At 41.8% G+C, this 19,488-nt stretch overlaps 2 protein-coding genes across 2 annotated transcripts in view; both read left to right on the top strand.

Annotated features, from left to right (window-relative positions):
- The window catches only part of LOC311057145 (scavenger receptor cysteine-rich type 1 protein M130-like), a gene marked incomplete at its 3' end in the record, with an annotated part of 248,967 nt that overhangs the window by 24,697 nt on the left and 204,782 nt on the right, over positions 1-19,488 (top strand). The window lies entirely within an intron of this gene.
- On the top strand, positions 199-7,102 carry LOC311056717 (uncharacterized protein; the record flags this gene model as incomplete). The annotated part of the gene is made up of 7 exons (XM_084073525.1): positions 199-211; positions 646-747; positions 2,893-3,045; positions 4,483-4,498; positions 6,245-6,342; positions 6,536-6,586; positions 7,017-7,102. 7 exons carry the CDS (start codon positions 199-201, stop codon positions 7,028-7,030), a joined length of 447 nt encoding a protein of 148 aa, XP_083929651.1. The 3' UTR covers positions 7,031-7,102.

Genomic DNA, 19,488 nt, shown 5'->3' with positions numbered 1-19,488 from the left:
AAACTTTGGAAGCCAATCTTTGCCAATAAGGATGGAATATGGAAAATCGGACAGATCCGTTTTGATCAATTGGCTATAGAGATACTGTGTACCGATTCACGTGATTCGCGTGTGGACAAAATCTGTAGGAGTAATATCAAAAAATGTGTTTTGCAAAAGTCGGCCTCATGGTGACGCTATGACAGGCTGATCTTAAAAATGTGGGACAGAGGTTCTGCTGTGGCATCCAGCGAGTGTGTGTGCACAGTTTCACAGCGACCAGGCCAACGGTGGCAGAGATTAGCTGGTCGCAGACAGAATCTACTGGTTTTTAGGTATTAATGTAGCACTGACTGCCATTAATCTTTCACTAGATAATCCATCATAGTTGGAACTAGGAATTATGTGAATGGAAGACTGAGGGGGGTGGCAAGATGTTTTAACAGATCTGGGAGCAGTTTGGGGAGGGGCTGTTAGGCAAAATGCTTTAAAAAAGAGGGGGGAAACAAACAATACTGTATGTCTTAAATAAAACCTCATGCAAACCCGGGCATCACATTTATTGTATCATTTTCAGGCTTTATGACATTTTACACAATGCAGTTTAAACTGTTCTTCTAATAACAATATTAAGTTTCTTGTTTTTATGTTTTTCTTCTAACTCAGTTGATCATCCAGTGAGGCTGGTCAACGGACCACACTCCTGTGCTGGCAGAGTAGAGATCTTCAATGACGGAAGATGGGGGACAGTGTGTGGTGATCGGTGGGGTACGCGTGATGCCCAGGTAGTGTGTAGACAGTTAGGCTGTGGAAGGGCTCTGTCAGCAAAGAGGAATGCATTCTTCGGACAAGGTGTTGGGCAGATCTGGTTGGATGAGGTCAATTGTTCAGGCAGTGAATCAAGTCTCTCACAGTGCAGACATTTAGGGTTTGGAAGAATCGTACGCTGTAGTCACCGTGAAGATGCTGGTGTTGTTTGTGAAGGTAAATATAATACACACTTAATAAATACATATTATTATTATTACCCTTATTATTATTATTATTATTATTATTATTAAATATATTATATTAATCAACATTAACTGCAGTATTGGTATGTGCGTTGCAATTTGTTAAAACTATTGAATTGACATGTTCTTTAAGGATTATTTTAAAGGTTCTAAAAAAAGGTGAAAGGTGAAAAGTAAGCCAAATTCGCTTATAATCAAAAGACATGGCAACGCTGAGTGTCCTGTGCTGAGCATGCCGTGCAGACTTGTTTGTTTCTCTGGCTCTCTGTCTCTCCCTCTCTCTCTCCCTTCCCCTCTCTGTCTCTGTCCTCCTCTGTCTCTGTCGCTCTCCTCTCTGTCGCGCTCCTCTCTTTCTCTGTCCCTGTGTCTCTCTCCCCCTGTGTGTCGAATAAGGTTAAGTTTTGGCACCGTTTTAGTGAGGTGACGTTATAGCAGGTGAATGCCGGCGGATTTGGCCCGGGGCGAGTGCGTTTTGGGGCGAGCGTTTTGATATGCCTTGTGTTGAGAAAGACGTTATGTCGAGGCACGTATAGCAGAGCCACGCACACACACACGCCGGGAGGCCACGCTACTATGCATCCCAGAAATATATAGCTTATAAGGATGTGTAATGTAAGGAATGTGTAATGTGTAAGGAAATGTAAATATGACAACTGGTTTAGATGTAGGCCTAGGTAGGTTTATGGTTTCAAAGGACTATAGCCGTTTCACTCATGATACAATTTCTCTTTCATAACAGATACATGTGCCAGATAATCCCCTACAACAAAACACCAAGAGAGTAAAACAAGTTTCAGTCATTCAGTCCGACTTCACTGTAGCCTATTAGCCTTTTCATAAATGATATTTGTACTGAGGCTGTCGTGAAAGTTTATAATATTTATAGTAGCCTTTTCATAAATGATATTTGTACTTAGGCTGTTGTGAAAGTTTATAATATTTAGAGACATTTAAAGTTTCAAATACAAAAGTAGTAGTAGTAGTTGTGAATTAGCGAACTGGACATTTAGACTGAATGTTTCCTTTATCCTCATCTTGCGCTAATGCACGCAACTGTTTCGCCAGGTTTTGTTTTTGTTGTATCTCATAAGCGTGCATCCGTTGTCCGTCAACCACGCAGCCATCTGTGCCTTGACTTCACCCGGCCCCCCGCCCCCTCGCCTGCAAGTCGCGAGGAAAATGCTGTTTGCTTGTCTCTCACACACACACACACACACACACACACACACACACGCACACACAAGCACACACACTAAAGGGCGACATGTTGCAGTAATAATTAATTATTTTCGAGTGTGCACTTTCACTGATACGCGCAATAGCTGCACTCTCAGCTGTGCTCTCGCGCTGTGATAAAAACAAAGGCAGAAGGAGGCAAGAATTGGAACACAAACATAAGACATCACACTAAAAAGTAAGAAATCGTCCGTGTTTTGAAGTCGGGGAATCAATATGAATGACAGGGCGATTTATTTAAGAAATGACGGTGATTCTGCTGTCGAGCTCTCACAACTCTCACTGACTCTCCCCTGTCATTAATGTGTCTGACTGTCATAGCGTCTGCGAGCTGTACGAGCGAGTATGCTATGCTGGGTATCTGGAAAGTGCCCTTGTTTGACATGACATGTCACATGTTGATGAATCTATGCCTATTTCTATTTATTTAAAATTATATTTTAATATGGTGTTGTAGTGTCTCAACCTCCAGTGACTCGATCTACTCAACCTCCAGTGACTCGATCTACTCAACCTCCAGTGACTCGATCTACTCAACCTCCAGTGACTCAATCTACTCAATCTCCAGTGTCTGGATCTACTCAACCTCCAGTGACTGGTTCTACTCAACCTCCAGTGACTGGTTCTACTCAACCTCCAGTGACTGGTTCTACTCAACCTCCAGTGACTGGTTCTACTCAACCTCCAGTGACTGGTTCTGCTCAACCTCCAGTGACTGTACCTGTGGAACTTGTAGTACCTGTAGTGTGGTTGATTGTTGTTGTGATTCTACTGACCATCCTTCTGCTCCTGCTGTGTCGATGCATAACATCTAAAGGTGAGAAATATTACATTATATATACATATATCAGGGGTCGCGCTAGGATTTTAATCTGCCGGTCCCAATGTCCGGAAGGATTCAAATTTATCGGACATCTGACAAAAATAACGGTCATAATTATTTGTATGCATTAATGACAAGCAGGTGCGTAAATACAGCATAACAATTAGGCCTACAGCATTATATTTTGGATTGAGCTATTTGAACATGAACCATCATAATATACACATTTTATATAGCAGGGTCATCTTACACAAATACATTAATTACCTACATTACCATTTGCGCATGCTGCGTGCGTAATGGTTTCTCAATAATCAATTGCGTTTGTATGCATTTTCTAATCAAAGGGCACTGCACAAAATTGGGCATTTCAGATGAATCCTTCATAACGTGGCTCAGCTGACCTGTTAGGGCAATACATTATAGACCACTACTCACTCACAGGAGGTTATACTGTATAATTAGACAGTGGATGCGGTCCGTGCGTCTAGTTGGGACAGCCGTGGGAAAGTTGATGAGTTGTGAGAATCTTGTCGTCTCTTCATAGAGCTATTCAGTTCAAAGTGGTAACGTTTTAACGTGTCCACCTCATAGAGTTAAAAATAGGTCCACGATTATGATTAACGTCACGTTTCACCTCGATGCCATAGTTGCAGTAGCATATAGCTGTTGTGAAGAGTATTTACGCATCTGTGTTAGATTTCATCTTCAACCTGCACTGTTGTTAAACTGTAGGGCAACTTGCCAACTTTACTCACGAGTGCCCTTGTATTAGCCTAGTATCTGTGACATATTCTAACTAGTAATGATACAACTTGTGTGTGACTGGCTGTTAAATACACAAGACAACTTTATATACAGTAATGTAACTTGTAACCGGACCGCGGACTGCCGAGACCGCTGGCTACGCAGCAGCAGCAACAACTAGCTCTCTTCTTCTTCCTGTTGTACCTTCACAATAAAGTGTCTCCCATTTACCGCCCAATGCAGCACATTTTACACTGGTTATTATTAACAGGAAATAGGTGTAACCTAACAGCGTGTGACAAACTCTTTTCTTTCTACGTCTAGTAGGCTACGTCTCTCTCTCTCTCTCCCAGAAACACACGCAAGCTGTTAAGAGAGAGAGAAAGAAAGAGCGAGCGAGCGAGAGAGAGAGAGCGAGCTTGCAAAGCAGAGGATTTGAAATGTGCCTAATTTTGCGGTGATAATTAATGAACAGCCGTGTCATTATCAACCGGTCAGGATGTCCGGAGAGATTTATTTTTTCCGGTCTTTGTCATAAAAAAACGGTCAAAAACGGCAATTATCGGACTAACGCGACCTCTGACATATATATATATACACATATACATATATTACATATATATTATAATCACTGAGGAGCTCTGGATCAATGATTTATGTACCATTTATGTGCCTTTTTTACAGCTCCATGTTGTGCCAGGTAAATACAGTATTAACTCTCTATTCAACAACATGATAGCAGTAGATTGCATGTTGTTTTCTATTTAATTTCTGCTAAATATTGTATATCTCTAAATTACAGACCGGTTCAGTCTCAGGGAACCAATCATAGCTCAGCTACAGACCACAGGACCAATCAAAGTGTGGCTCTGGTTCAGTCTCAGGGAACCAATCAGGGAACAGCTACAGACCATAGGACCAATCAAAGTGTGGCTCCAGTTCAGTCTCAGGGAACCAAAGCTACAGACCACAGGACCAATCAAAGTGGGGCTCCTGATGATGTGTACTGCTCACTGCAACACGGTCAGTCTGTGAACCAATTATTTTAAAGGAGTTCACCCAAAAAATGACTTATTTTCTATCAATTGCACACCCTATGAAGGGGTGCATTTCTCCTTTCCGACATGTCGCCTTTCCGACGTTGACGAACCCTATACCTAACCCTAACCCTAACCCTAACCGCACGCGGAAGCCACTAGTCGGAGTGGTGAGATGTCGGAATGGAGAGTGAACACCCTATGAAGCCTTGAATCCATGGATTATTTTTTGTTTTTGTCGCATTCTTAAGCTAATAATTTGATTCCCGTCTCCTACCGGCTAATGTATCCGGTAGGAGACACAAAGTAGATTATTTGTGTCTCCTACCGGAAATACACACGGTCATCAAATTATTGTCTTAGGAATGCCACAAAAACAAAAATAAATCCATGAAATCAAGGCTTCATGGGGTGTGTAATTGATAGAAAATAAGTCATTTTTTGGGTGAACTCCTCCTTTAAGGACGATTCTGACACCCAGGATTATTTTATTTAAATGAATGTATAACTTCAAAAATAAAGCTCTTTCATTGATTATACAATGGATGTCCTTTTTTAGAATTGCATTAAAGTCTGTCTCAATGCTCTTTGTTAGCTTTTCCTAATTATTACAATAATTTACTACAGTGAAACTGTTTGTATTAACAGGGCTTATTTGTTTACCTTTAGGCGACACAAACATCTACGGTGTAATCAGCCACCATGATGACTATGAAAATGGTAAAGTAGCCTATATGATTTTTTTTAAAGATGTAATCCAATGATTTTAATTACATTACATTACATTACATTACATTACATTACATTACATTGCATTACAGTCATTTAGCAGACGCTTTTATCCAAAGCGACCAATAAGTGCATTCAACATGCAGTAGGTAGGGAACCTATGTTGAATGCACTTATTGATGAGTTTAATCTCACTGCATTTGTTTGTTTCTATTATGGAATTATGGTATTGCTGAATGTGTTGTCTTTTGTGTGGACCGCAGGACTCTGTCTAATAAATAATAAACAATAAACAATGAACAACAACAATTGTAGGACTGTCATTTATTTTCAGGTTCAGAAATACGATTTGATATGTTATGTTTTTAGTCCCCGCCCCCAAACACAGTAACTTCATTCATCATTAGGTTGAGGGGGCGTGGCTCTCTGTTCACTGTGGAGAGCATAGTGTTCAGTGTGTCAGTGACATCACCTCGTTCACAAGCTTTCTCATGAAGGACAAACTGACTAAACTAATAACTGACTAGGTAACTGACTAATAGTCAATTTAATTAATTTACAGATCCAGATTATGTCAGGTAAGTACATTATTTATCTCTGTCTATTCATCCACATGGCAGCAGTAGATTTGTTCTTGTTTGCTATTTCCTTTCTATTAAATATTTATCTTTTAATTACAGACCTGTTCAGTCTCAAGGAACCAATCAGGACTCAGCTGTAGTCCAGATGACCAATCAAAGTGGAGCTCCTGATGATGTGTACTGCCCACTGCAACACGGTCAGTGTTTGAACCAATCATGTTGTTGGTTAGATAAATATACATTTATAAAACATTTTTTCTAAATGTTTTGTAGTAGCTACATTAAAGTTAGTCAGTCCGTTTTCCCCCTAATTATCAGAATAATTCAAATGAATCATGTATGAATTAACACAAATAAGCACCACATCAATGATTATTTGTTTCCTTTTAGGTGACACAAGTGTCTATGACGTAATCCAAAATTCTGTTGACTACGAGAATGGTACGTATACACTATATCTAATCCAATGATCTAATCCAATGTTGCCACTGAGCAGTTGGGGAATCAGTGCCTTGCTCAAGGTTTCAGGAAGACCAATCCTTTGATCTTTAATGCAGGCTACTAGCCTCCATGATATCAAAACATAACTACAGGATAGAACAAAAATGACTCACAGGTGTAAATGAACTCAGCCTATGTTATTCAATGGAAACAGACTTCAGGTCACATAGTACAGCAAGTGTTCAGGTTGACAACCGTAATGACTCTAATATGCCAGGCATTGGCGGGAGTAATACTAATTCAGTACATTTAATATTCCAAAGTTGAATAAGAACAGAAAATAAAATGCCAGACTCCATATTATACTGTATGGTCAGTGACAGAGTATCCTGTTTTAAAATGTTACTGTAACTTTGTTTCATCTCCTTAGATACAGCTGTGTAGGACAACTCAACACCTCATGTGTGGATGAAGTGGACCACACACTCACAGACACACGCACACACGCACGCACACACGCACGCACGCGCACACGCACACACACACACACACACACACACACACACACACACACACACACACACACACACACACACACACACACACACACACACCTATCATGTACATACCTAGAACATTTTCTCAGATTATTTTACAGTTGCTGCATTGTAGAGAAATAAAATAGAAAGGATACATTTTGATGTCAATTGTTGTTTTAAATAAATCATATATTATATTACATATCAGAAACAATCTTTTTTGTCGGTGTTGAAAGATTTTTTGGGGTCTTTTTATTCCTTTATCGATTTTATACATATGTTTTATATAACCTATATTAAGGAAGATTATCTTTAAAATAATTAGGCTTCAAATATTTTCTGTTACAGTAGATATTAAGGTCTTAATGTTTGTACACATTTTTACATGCTGTCTCAAAGCTATTTCCATTCATCTCAAACCAATAGACCAATTATGTGTTTACAAACATTGAGACTGGACGCACAGGTGACCGTTTCATGTCATCAATTCCCAACAGATCCCCAAACCTGCTGTTTTAGGGTGAGCTTGTTTCAGTTCATTCAACCACCTCTGTGTGTAGGCTAGTGGGGTGCGTCCTAGCGACACATATATACTTCATAGTGCAACGGTATTGCGCACAGAGAACAGCTGACATACAAGCTCACAATCGCGTCGCGGATGCGACCGCTGTGAGCTTGGAGATCTGCTATTCTCGGCCGTTCTCTGCGCGCGACACCTTCGCGGGACGGAGCATAAATCAGTCTTGACGGGCTGCAGCTGCGCGAGCCAAGCAGGTTCTGGTGCCATGATCATAGAGCGCTCCCTCGGTTCTTATGACAGCCACTGGAGGTGGAGTTTTGAGGACAACTGCTTTGGATAGTTATTATTGTTTACACACAACAGAAACCAAGGATTATATATTTCAAGAGCGAGAGATCACAGTAAAAATCCTAAGCATTCTTCCTCCACACTGGGAGAAAAACAGCATCTGAAAGTTTGATGGGATGCATTTTTACACGTGAGACTGTGACCACTTTTACATTGCATCTTATGAGAAGCTGGGGTTCTTTTGCTGCCGACCTGCGCGCGCATACTGTTTCATATCAGTGTGACGTCGTCTGTTAAGGCGTCTATAATGTCATGTTTTTGCTCATCCTAGTGTTTATTCAACATTATTTGTATGCTTTATGCTTTCATATTTTTCAAAACATCTGAAGAAATTAAATTGATACATTTTGCTTCTGTTTGCTCAGAGAATGAATGATCTTTGGATGTGAACAAGGTGTCAGATCTCTTTGTGTTTTCAGTTTGATTAAAACAAGTTTGTTTTCACACTGATGTTGTGTAAACTCCTTCCACATGTCTTATGTCACCAAGAACAGTGTCATTTATTTAAACATAATTGTAAAAGTCTACAGTATATACCACATAACTCATCTTTTAAAGTATATGTAATTGTTGCCATAATAACAGCCCTGTAGTTTTCTTCTGACTCCCCCATTGACCTTTAGATATTTATTTTAATTGATGATGGTGAGTATAACTATAATAAAATAATAATAATAAGTGTAATAATAAGGGTAATAATAATAACTTTATTTATATAGCACTTCTCAAAACATAAGTTACAAAGTGCTGAACAACAGTAAAAACATAGCATACAAGATTAAAAAGTCTTATGGACTTGACATAAAAGCATTCAGTTCAGATAAGCAGTAAAAACATATCTGGTAATTAAAATAAGTCAAGGAACATGGATAAGGAAGAAATAATATAACATAAAATAGGTATTAGATAGAAAGACAGCACACACAAAACAGTTATGGCTGATAGGGGGATCTAGGGGAAGGCTTTCCTGAATAAGTGTGTTTTTAGAAGTGTTTTAAAAGATGTCAGGGAATTTGCTTTCCTAATTTCCACAGGTAGGGCATTCCATAGTGTAGGTGCTCGTGCAGAAAAAGCCCGATCACCTTTTGTGACCAAATTTGTTTATTAGGAGGGCCTCCTCAGAGGATCTTAGGCTACGGGGTGGGTCATAGGGAGGCACCAGATCTGTGATATATTTAGGGGCAAGACCATTTTGGGCCCAGTAATTACAGCCTGTCCCTATTGGCCATCTACGAGCACCTACTAAGTTCGGGAAGTTTAGCAAGCAGGGAACTGGAGTGATGGCTGCTTAAAGCCCAGCCAACAGGAACTTTTACGCAAATTGTAGATATTTTTTAGGGATGTCCGATATTATCGGCCTCCCGATATTTGCTTAAAAATGTAATATCGGAAAATATCGGTATCGTTTTTTGAAAAATAAAAATAAAAAATATATATGCACTGTCAAATAGGCCAACATCTAATCTAAGATTAGTGGGACTCATTCAAATGACCACCAATGTATTATATTAGATTTCTTAGATTTATTTGATAGTATAGCTATTTTATTAGATGTAGATACCTACAATTAGTTGGCTTTTGGTGATAAAGCCTGCATATATCGGTATCGGTTGATATCGATATTGATAAAAAGTCAATATCGAACATCCCTAGTCTTTTTAGTAGTGTGTGTGTGTGTGTGTGTGTGTGTGTGTGTGTGTGTGTGTGTGTGTGTGTGTGTGTGTGTGTGTGTGTGTGTGTGTGTACACATGCACGCTTTGTGCACATGTGTGCTGAGCCAGCCAGCCAGCGTGTGTGTGTGTGTGTGTGTGTGTGTGTGTGTGTGTGTGTGTGTGTGTGTGTGTGTGTGTGTGTGTGTGTGTGTGTGTGTGTGTGTGTGTGTGTGTGTGCACGCGCATGTCTTTAAGTGGCGCACGTGTTGCACTGTCTCCTGTTTGTGTTTAATTAGTGTAACTGGTTGCATCTTTGTGTTGCAATCAGCTGCAGCTGTTGTTGCCGTGCTCGGACATACGGACGGACGGACAAACACACTCGGTCACTTGAAGGAGTGGCTGGCGCCACTCAAAAAGAGAGCGGTTGAGATAAGAGAATCATAGGAATGAAAAATGAATCTCCATATGTCCACACCAATAGTATAACAACTGTAATATAATTTTGTAATAAGATATGGATGATGTACAACCCTGGTAAACAAAATGTATCACCAGCTATCAACCTACTCACTGGTTTCCTCAGGCATTGAACTGTATCAAGTACAGAAAAAAATACTCACCCCTTTTTTCTGCATCCATTTTTTCTGAAGTCAAGTCGTTATCAACGTCCTGTTGGACACAATATTTCAATCATAACATGAGTGATATTGACCACATCATTTCTTGCACGATACTGGCTACAGGAGTGGTTTTGAATCTGAGACCCAATGTTATATTTGATCGATTTCTTTTTTATTATTATTAATACAACATTTTAGCCTTAGTTGAGGTTTGCAACTAAAAAAAGAAAGTATAAAGCCAGTCCACGCCAATGCAACACCCTGCAACATGCAACTACTTGCAACCGCAATGGCCGATGCAAGGAGTTTGTGTGTGTGTGTGTGACACAGGGTGGGTTAGGAAGGGGGGAGAGGCGTCTCTCTCAGGTTTTAGTGATTCTTGAAGTTTCAAATGTTACAAACATCGACACACACACACACACACACACACACACACACACACACACACACACACACACACACAGGCCCGGATTGGACGGTCTGGCACTTCTGGCAGATGCCAGAACGGCCGCGCAGTCTGGGGCCGCGGCCAAGCCAAGCATTTTTTTTTTTTATTGTAAAAAAGAAAAAAAGAAAAAACACCCAGCCCTGCACCGGGCCACCGCCCACCGGCCCTTTAAGAGAAATTGTCCGGCCCGGTCCATTCACTACATTGTCATAGGGGGGTTGAAGTGACACTTTAGTGGAGGGGAGGTATAGACTTTGTTCCCCCGGCCCCCGCTCAAGTGGTTTGCTCTGTACGTTTGACGTAAACCACTTCACAAAAAGCCGGGCGGGAATACGTCAATAGAATGCAAGCAGGTGGATTCTACTGTCAGGAGAGAATGGAGAGAAAACAAAACAAAAAAGTAAAGGCTGATGCGGAGAAAGTACAAGTTAAAAAATGAAAATGTCTGGAGGCTGATGCGGGGAAATGTTTAAAAATAACAAAGATGTTTGCCCAGCAGCAGTCTGCTGAAAATAGTGTTAATGTCGGTCCATAGTGCATGCTGCTGTCAGTGCTAGCAGTCAGTGCTCGCACATCATGTGAGCGAAGCTTTTCCACATTAAAATGAATCAAAAACCGTCTGAGGAGCACAGCATCACAGGAACACCTCGAGAGTCGAGGCCTTTATGCTGATGGCAATTGAAAAAAGAGACTCTTGTGTCTTTGGACAAGGACTGCATCATCGACCGAAAGCGCACTGATGCAACAGCTGCTCATTCAATAAGGTAGAACATAGCCTACAGTATGTGTTTATTAATCTATTCTATTCTATTGTGCGTTGGTCAATTAATTGGGCAGCTGCTGTGCGTCTTTACGCAGTGCAATGTTGGTGTGTGCGTTACAGTTCTTGTGTTTTTGGCCGCCGTGCCCTTCTCTTTGTCTCAGGGTGAATTTGGTTGTAACAGACTAAAGAGTTTAACTATTTGGTGTGGAATTATTTAATGATGCTGCAGCTTGATGTGAGATATGGTGCCTGCAGCAGCAGCCAGTGTTGTCAGGTCGGCTTATTATAAGTTTTCCCCAAGATTTTATTTGAAAAGCCAATTGAATAGCCAATTATTTGATGACCAGAGGACCGGTAGGCAGCCGTTCCGGTAGGAGACACAAAGGAGACTCTTTGTGTCTCCTACCGGAATCGCTGCCGGTCATCAAATAATTGTCTTAGGAATGAGACAAAAACAAAAAAATATCCATGAATTCAAGTCTCCATGGGGTGACTAATAGATAGAAAAAAGCACCAAAACAATTAAAATGTTCATATTTTGTCTGCTTAGGGTTAGATAAAAACTCAATTGTGTAATTGTGGGGTATACTGCACATTTATAAAGTGACAGTTTAAGGACTTCTAAGACCTTTTTAATACCTCTAAAATTAAAATGAATCAATAAATACAATTAAATAAGGCCATTACTGTGTCAACACACACACACACACACACACACACACACACACACACACACACACACACACACACACACACACACACACACACACACACACACACACACACACACACACACACACAATTTGAATTATTATTACAAAACATACATTCAAAAACTTCAGCCCTATTTAAACAATTTGAAAATAGCAGATCTACAAGCTCACAACACGTCGCATCACGATGAGTGGAGTTGTGAGCTTGTAGATCTGCTATTATCAAACAGATCATGAAAATAGATAGAGTGAAATAATATTTGGAATATATATATATATATATATATATATATATATATATATATATATATATATATATATATATATATAATTCAGATGGGGTCTGCGGAGAAATACAATAATTTGACATGCAGCTGTTTGAGGACTGTTTAAATAATAATCAAAAATCTAAAAATCAACTACCCTTTAAAAATAAGCCAAAAAAAATGCAACAATAACCAACATTTACAAGAAACTTAGGCCTACAGGAAAAAAAAGCCACAGCTGTGACAAGAAGTAGGACATAAGTGGTTAATACCCATGTCTGACTGGTCTATCTGGCAGTGTGTCACACACCGCCACCTGCTATAGCCACCTGGAATGCACCCTAGGCCTACAGCAGTTTTAAATCACTGCTGTGGCTCCATGTAAACAACACAAAACAACACGTGTAAACGTGGCCTTCATCTCAGGCATCTTTGGTTTTGGCACTTTCTCCATTTACAACCCATCCATCTACATAACAGTTCACATTTCAAATATAAAGTGCTGACCCTATGGCCACGGATGTACCAAGTTATAACGCTTGGGTCTAAGTACCCGTATCTTCCGTTGTGTTGAAATAAAAAGCATTTTAATCCGATCGGCGGATATTTTATCATAGAGTTATAATGTATCAGAGTGCAGTACACCTCCCAACCGATAGAAGCGCGTAAATGAAAGCATATGGAGAAAATTCAGAGAAAATTACCACCAATCGGATTAAAATAATTGTTATTGAACACTACGGAAGTTACGGGTACTTAGACCCACGCGTTTTAACTTGTAGCATCCGTGGCCATACGGTAAGCAATTTATATTTGAAATCTGAACGTTAGTATAGATGTACGGGCTGTATATGGAGAAAGTGCAAAAACCAGGAACAAGTTGCGCCATGACTGTAATAATATAACAGTCATGTTTCAATTAACTCACGCACGCGCGCACGCACGCACGCACGCACGCACGCACGCACGCACGCACGCACGCACACACACACACACACACACACACATTATATTACAGGGTGATGAAAGGTTTGATTCCTACCTGTGGGATGGTGGATGTCGACCGGCTCAATGTAAACAAGCCGGTCGACAATGTAAACAATGTCCTGTCAGTCCTGTCAGTTGAGTCTGCACCGCAGACTCAACTGACAGGACGTCTGTTTGCAGCTCCTCCTGATTTGCCTATTTTTTACTCTTTTTAAACTAAATACCAGCCGTATTTTATCAAAATATGATAGATCTTGTTAGTTTTACCCGTATATATGTGGCCAATAACATAGTTTAAAGATCGGATACACAGATTTCTTCCTATATGGGTATACTGGCGAATTGTCTCGGTTTGGGCTGCTACCAGTGTTAGCCTGCGGCTAGTTTGACAGCTAGCCGGCTGGAGCTAAGCAGCTGTTAGCTCGGCAGCTGTTAGCCCGCGGCTAGTTTGACAGCTAGCCTTACGGAGCAAACCGGCTGCTAGCACGACAGCTACCCAGAAATCGGAAACAACAACAACATCCACCGTGAAAGAACCACCAAAATCTTGCCAGAGGCTGACTCAACGCAATAGGCCCAGTCATATGGGCCTTTGCCGGTAAGTGCCGACCCGCATTGGACCTTCTGTGTGAATCTGAGTCTACTCCTCGCTGTGGGCTACCGTGTGTAGCCCTCGCGGGTACGTTTGTTTTGCACTGTGACACTGCCCGTCTGCCAACACATCAGCTAGCCTGCATCATTAATCTATTACTGTTACCCTTTTACTGGCCAAAGCTGTTTTTACTCCCCCAGCAACTGCCATCATGCCACCACTCACCTTAACACCTGGCTGTGACAGCTGCCTCCACCTGTCCAAGAAAGTAACCGAACTGCAGGAAAGGATAGCGACGCTGCACAAAATCCAAATAGACGAGATGATCCTCGACTCCCTCTTCTCCCTCTGCCCCGACGCCACTGTCACATCGCCCGGTGCCGACACAACCGATCCAGAACTGTTCTCCGCCGCTCCGACACCAGCAGTGGAGGAGCCAGACGCGACTGCCCCAATGACGGAGCCGGCCAACTCCATGACCCAGCAGGCTGCTAAGCCCAAGCCCAGGCTCACATTAGCAATGAAGGATCTGGACGCGACTGTCCCAATGACGGAGCGACCCGACAGCGGGACCCAACAGGGTGCCAAGCCCACATCAGCAGCAAAGGAACTGGACGCGACTGTCCCAATGGGGACCAGGCCTAAGATCAGGCGGCCGTCATGTTCCACCCCTGCCCACTGGAAAAAGACCAGTCGGAGGAAACATAGGAAAACATCTCGCCATTGTCCCCATCAACCCCATGTACCACTGATCAACAGTAGTAATAGATACTCTTTACTGGCAGAGCCGCTCACCCCCCCACACCCTATGCACAATATTCCATCCGAGTCTTCTGAGTCTGACGGCTCGATGTCTTCTTTGACACAGTCCATAGAAATATCCAAGATATCAGCCTTGGCCACTGATCGTTGTTCTCAGCAACATATTCCATCTTCTCGACCTGGCCCTATGCAGGACCAAGCAAATGCACAGTCCACTGTTGGGTCGGGAAATAGTAAAAAGGAGCCATCCACCTCTGCCCGACACAAATTGTTGCTGTCAGCTGTAAATAGAAGGTCTGGGGTTCTCACGAGCCATCAGTCGACTACAACCCCCCCCACCCCCACACCAAATCAGTCTGACACCCAGACCAAAACAAAGGTGCCGTCGTCCAGAGCGTCATCTCGCGTCCAGAAAGATGCAGAGGTGACGTCGTTTGGCGTCCAAACTGCTGCGGAGGTAACTTCGTCTAGCGTCCAGACGGATGCACAGGTTTCGACGCCAACTGGAAGCACTCAGCCATCCCCTCCCGTCCAGCCACTTTTTTCTCCAACCACACTCATAATTGGAGACTCCATAATTAGAGATGTGCGATTTTTCAACGCAAACACAGTCTGTCTCCCCGGTGCTACAATCCAAACCATTATGGATTCAGTCAAAAATATGCTGCCTTCACTCCCATCCACCGTCAAAAGAGTGATTGTCCACATAGGTTTCAAAAACATAGCACGCAATGAATCTGAGATCACAAAAAAGGGGTTTGAAGAACTTTTTACACTCCTTAAACAGACAGGTTTGTCTGTTTACATCTCTGGCCCCCCACACTGCCGCGCGGTTCAGGAGGACTCTTCAGTAGAATCCTATATTTCCACACTTGGCTCCAGTCAGAATGCAAAGCCCAAAAACTGGAGTACATTGACAATTTCAATCTCTTTTGGAATCGCGTGCCGTTCTTTAAGAAAGATGGACTCCATCCAAACTTGCAGGGCGCAAATGCTTTAGCAAGTAATTTCCAACACAGCGTCCACAACTGACTGTTTGACCCCACCGTCACATCAGTTTCACTTCCACATTCTTCACATACCTCGACGGTTTCACTACACCCCATTCCAGATACCGATAGCTCCCCCTGCAGGTCTACTGACAGTACTACCAAAAATAATCAATCACATTCCACTGAATCTGACATCCAGGACATGGACAGGTTATTTTCCACTAAAGGGCTACATATTATCCACCTCAACATAAGAAGCCTTTTCCCCAAAATCCCGGAAATAAGATCATTATTTAACAACAAAAGGTTGGAATTCTATGTTTTACTGAAACAATGCTAGACTCCTCCATCAGTGATACAGAAATTGAAATTGAAAATTATGCAGTAATTAGGAAAGATAGAAATCGCAGAGGAGGAGGAGTCTGTGTCTACCTTAGGGCAGACATAGCTTTTAACATTAGACCAGACCTTGATCACGAGAAGATCGAGGCTGTGTGGTTAGATATTTTATTACCCCATTCTAAACCAATTTTAATTGGAGCCTGCTACAGACCTCCCGAGCAAAACAACTTTTATGACCTCTTAGAAGAGACCTGCACAAATGCAGTAGATTTTATCAACTCGGAAGTTTGCCTCCTTGGGGACAGGAACAACACATTTTAAATAAACATTGCGCAACTTACAAAGCCCTAAGAAATTTTTGCCACCTTTTTAATTTTCACCAACACATAGACCAGTGCACTAGGATTAGTTCCTCTACCATTATTGATTTAATTCTAACAACTGATAAATCAAAAATTTCCAAAAGTGGAGTCATACATTTTGGCATAAGCGATCACTCCATCATATATTGTACACGTAAGCTTCAGAAAACAGTACTAAGCTATCATAACACAATCAATACCAGATCCCAAAAGTCATATAGTAGTGAGGCTCTATCTTCCTCTCTGGGGAACCTGGATTGGTCTCCAGTTCTTAAATGTACAGAAGTGGATAAGTCATTGGACCTTTTTAAATCATCTTTTTTACCGATTGTTGACAAACATGCTCCAGAAAAAACAGTGAGGATAAAAGCTAGAACCGAGCCATGGTTTAATGCAGACATTTTAAAAGCTATTAGACTAAGAGATGACACTTTTAGAAAGTACAGGAAATCCAAGGATGAGCACCTGTTCACTAAATATCGAAAATTAAGAAACGAGGTCCAACGAACAATTAGAACGAGAAAGAAGGAGTTTTTCACCCAAAAGATTACAGAAAACAAAAATAATCCTCAGAAATTATGGAAGTCACTAGGCCAGTTAGGATGCAATAAGAGGTTAAAAACCAAAACGCACAATCTAAACCTGGAAATAGGAGGAGAAATCGTATCCGATAAACTGGAGGTAGCCAACAGCCTCAACACCTATTTTTCAACCATAGCAGATTCACTAGTTAGCGCACTGCCGGCCCAGTCAGGGTGCTACAGTGAGGCTCATATAGAGCGTTTTTATAAAAATAAGGGAGTTAAGCCCGAGGCCTTCTCCCTTAGGGAAGTAACCAGAGACGAAGTGTTAGAAAAGCTAAAAACTCTAAACCCTTCAAAAGCAACAGGTCACGACAACATCCCAGCCAGATACCTACGAGACGCAGCAGAAGTCATCACTTCCTGCATAACCCACATAATAAATTTGTCCATCAACCAAGGTTACTTTCCACAGGAATTCAAATCGGCGACAATAACCCCACTGTATAAAAAGGGAAGCAAATTACAACCAGGTAACTACCGCCCTGTTTCCATTCTATGCACACTATCAAAGATAATAGAGAGACTTATACACGAACAGATAGAACATTATACAACATCACATAAGTTACTGTACGAATTTCAATCCGGGTTCAGGAAATCACACTCAACAGACACCTGTTTACTATATCTTACAGATTACATAAAGAAAGAAGTGGACTTAGGTAAGTACTGTGGCATGGTAATGCTTGATTTGCAGAAGGCATTTGACACTGTAAATCACAGCATCCTACTGGGTAAGCTTGGGGCCTTAGGCTTCAACACCACAGCTACTAAATGCGTAAGATCTTACCTGGACGGCAGAGAACAAGTGGTGAGAGTAAATGGCACAGTGTCCTCACCTCAACCATTAACATGCGGAGTCCCTCAAGGCAGTATTCTAGGCCCTCTCTTCTTCCTATTGTACATTAATGACATGAAGTCTGCCTGCGATTGCAATCTGTTTCTCTTTGCAGATGATTCAGCCCTTTTAGTCTCACACAAAGATAAATCAGTGGTAGAAAAAATGCTTAGCACAGAACTATCCAAAGTCAGTATCTGGTTAGAAGACAACAGGCTGTCACTCCACCTGGGCAAAACAGAGGCAATCCTGTTTGGGTCTACAGCCAAGCTTAAGAAATCCCCGGGGCTTACGGTAGTGGTTGGTAACTCGACAATTAAAGACAAGGAAGAGGTAACATATTTGGGATGCATACTAAATAACTCCTTATCTGGAGAGAGCATGGCTCTTAAAGTTATTATGAAAGTGAACCAGAGGATAAAATTCCTGGCTAGAATATCGCCCTTCATAGATCGAAATGCACTAATAATACTGGCAGGGGCATTGGTACAATGCCATTTCGACTATGCATGCACATCCTGGTACTCCAACATCCCAAAGATCCTGAAAAAAAAGCTCCAGACCTCACAAAACAAATTAGTTAGACTGATACACAAGTTACATCCCAGAACTCACCTTCTGCCGGCCCATTTCAACAGCCTCAAGTGGCTCAAAGTCGAGGAAAGAGTCATACAAATAAAAATGTGTATGGTCCACAGGATCATAAATAATGCTGCACCTAAGTACTTAGATGATTATTTCACCAAGTTCAGCACAGTACATAGGTACTCAACCAGAGGAAGCTCCACTAACTTTGTGCCTCACCTATTTAGCAGCTGCATGGGCCAAAGTTCATTCCTGTACACTGCAACAGAGGCATGGAACGAACTACCCACAAACATCAAGACCACTAGCTCCATGGCTGGTTTTAAGTTCTCCCTTAAGAGATGGCTCACCACCAGTGCAACCTAAAGTACATTTTTTAATTAGGGTTCGTATCCCCCCCCCCACCCGCACATGTGCGCACGCGCGCACACACATGCACGCGCGCGCACACACACGCACACACACACACACACACACACACACACACACACACGCACACACGCACACGCACGCGCATGGACGCATACACATACAGATACAAATACTCGCACGCACGCCCGCACCCACACCAAGATCAACAGGACCACGATGGAAATAAGCTTCTGGCTTTCTTGTGTCTATCCTTTTGACTATTCCCTGTGTACATTGTTTTGTTATGTGCAAATTGTCAATAAATAAATCAATCAATCAATCAATCAAAACAAGCCGGTTACAAGGAGGGGGGGGGGTCACATATGTGGAATAACTTGCATGTCGAAACTAGAGAGAGAGAGAGAGAGAGAGAGAGAGAGAGAGAGAGAGAGAGAGAGAGAGAGAGAGAGAGTTTTTGTCGGGGGAGAAGAAAACCACGCCTACTTAGGAGACCATTTGTAGGATTTGTGTACTACTGTACTTCGCCCCTAGTGGCTCCAAAGGAGAATGTGTATCTTGCTAAATTAACAATCTTTGATAATAGGTAAGAGCAAGGTATATAGAAAGAAGGTAGGGTC

Source organism: Gymnoscopelus microlampas, assembly GCF_963454915.1.
Source record: "Gymnoscopelus microlampas genome assembly, chromosome: 12".
NCBI lineage: Eukaryota > Metazoa > Chordata > Actinopteri > Myctophiformes > Myctophidae > Gymnoscopelus > Gymnoscopelus microlampas.
Note: the sequence above shows the minus strand (reverse complement) of the source record. Positions and strands in the feature narration are given on the sequence as shown.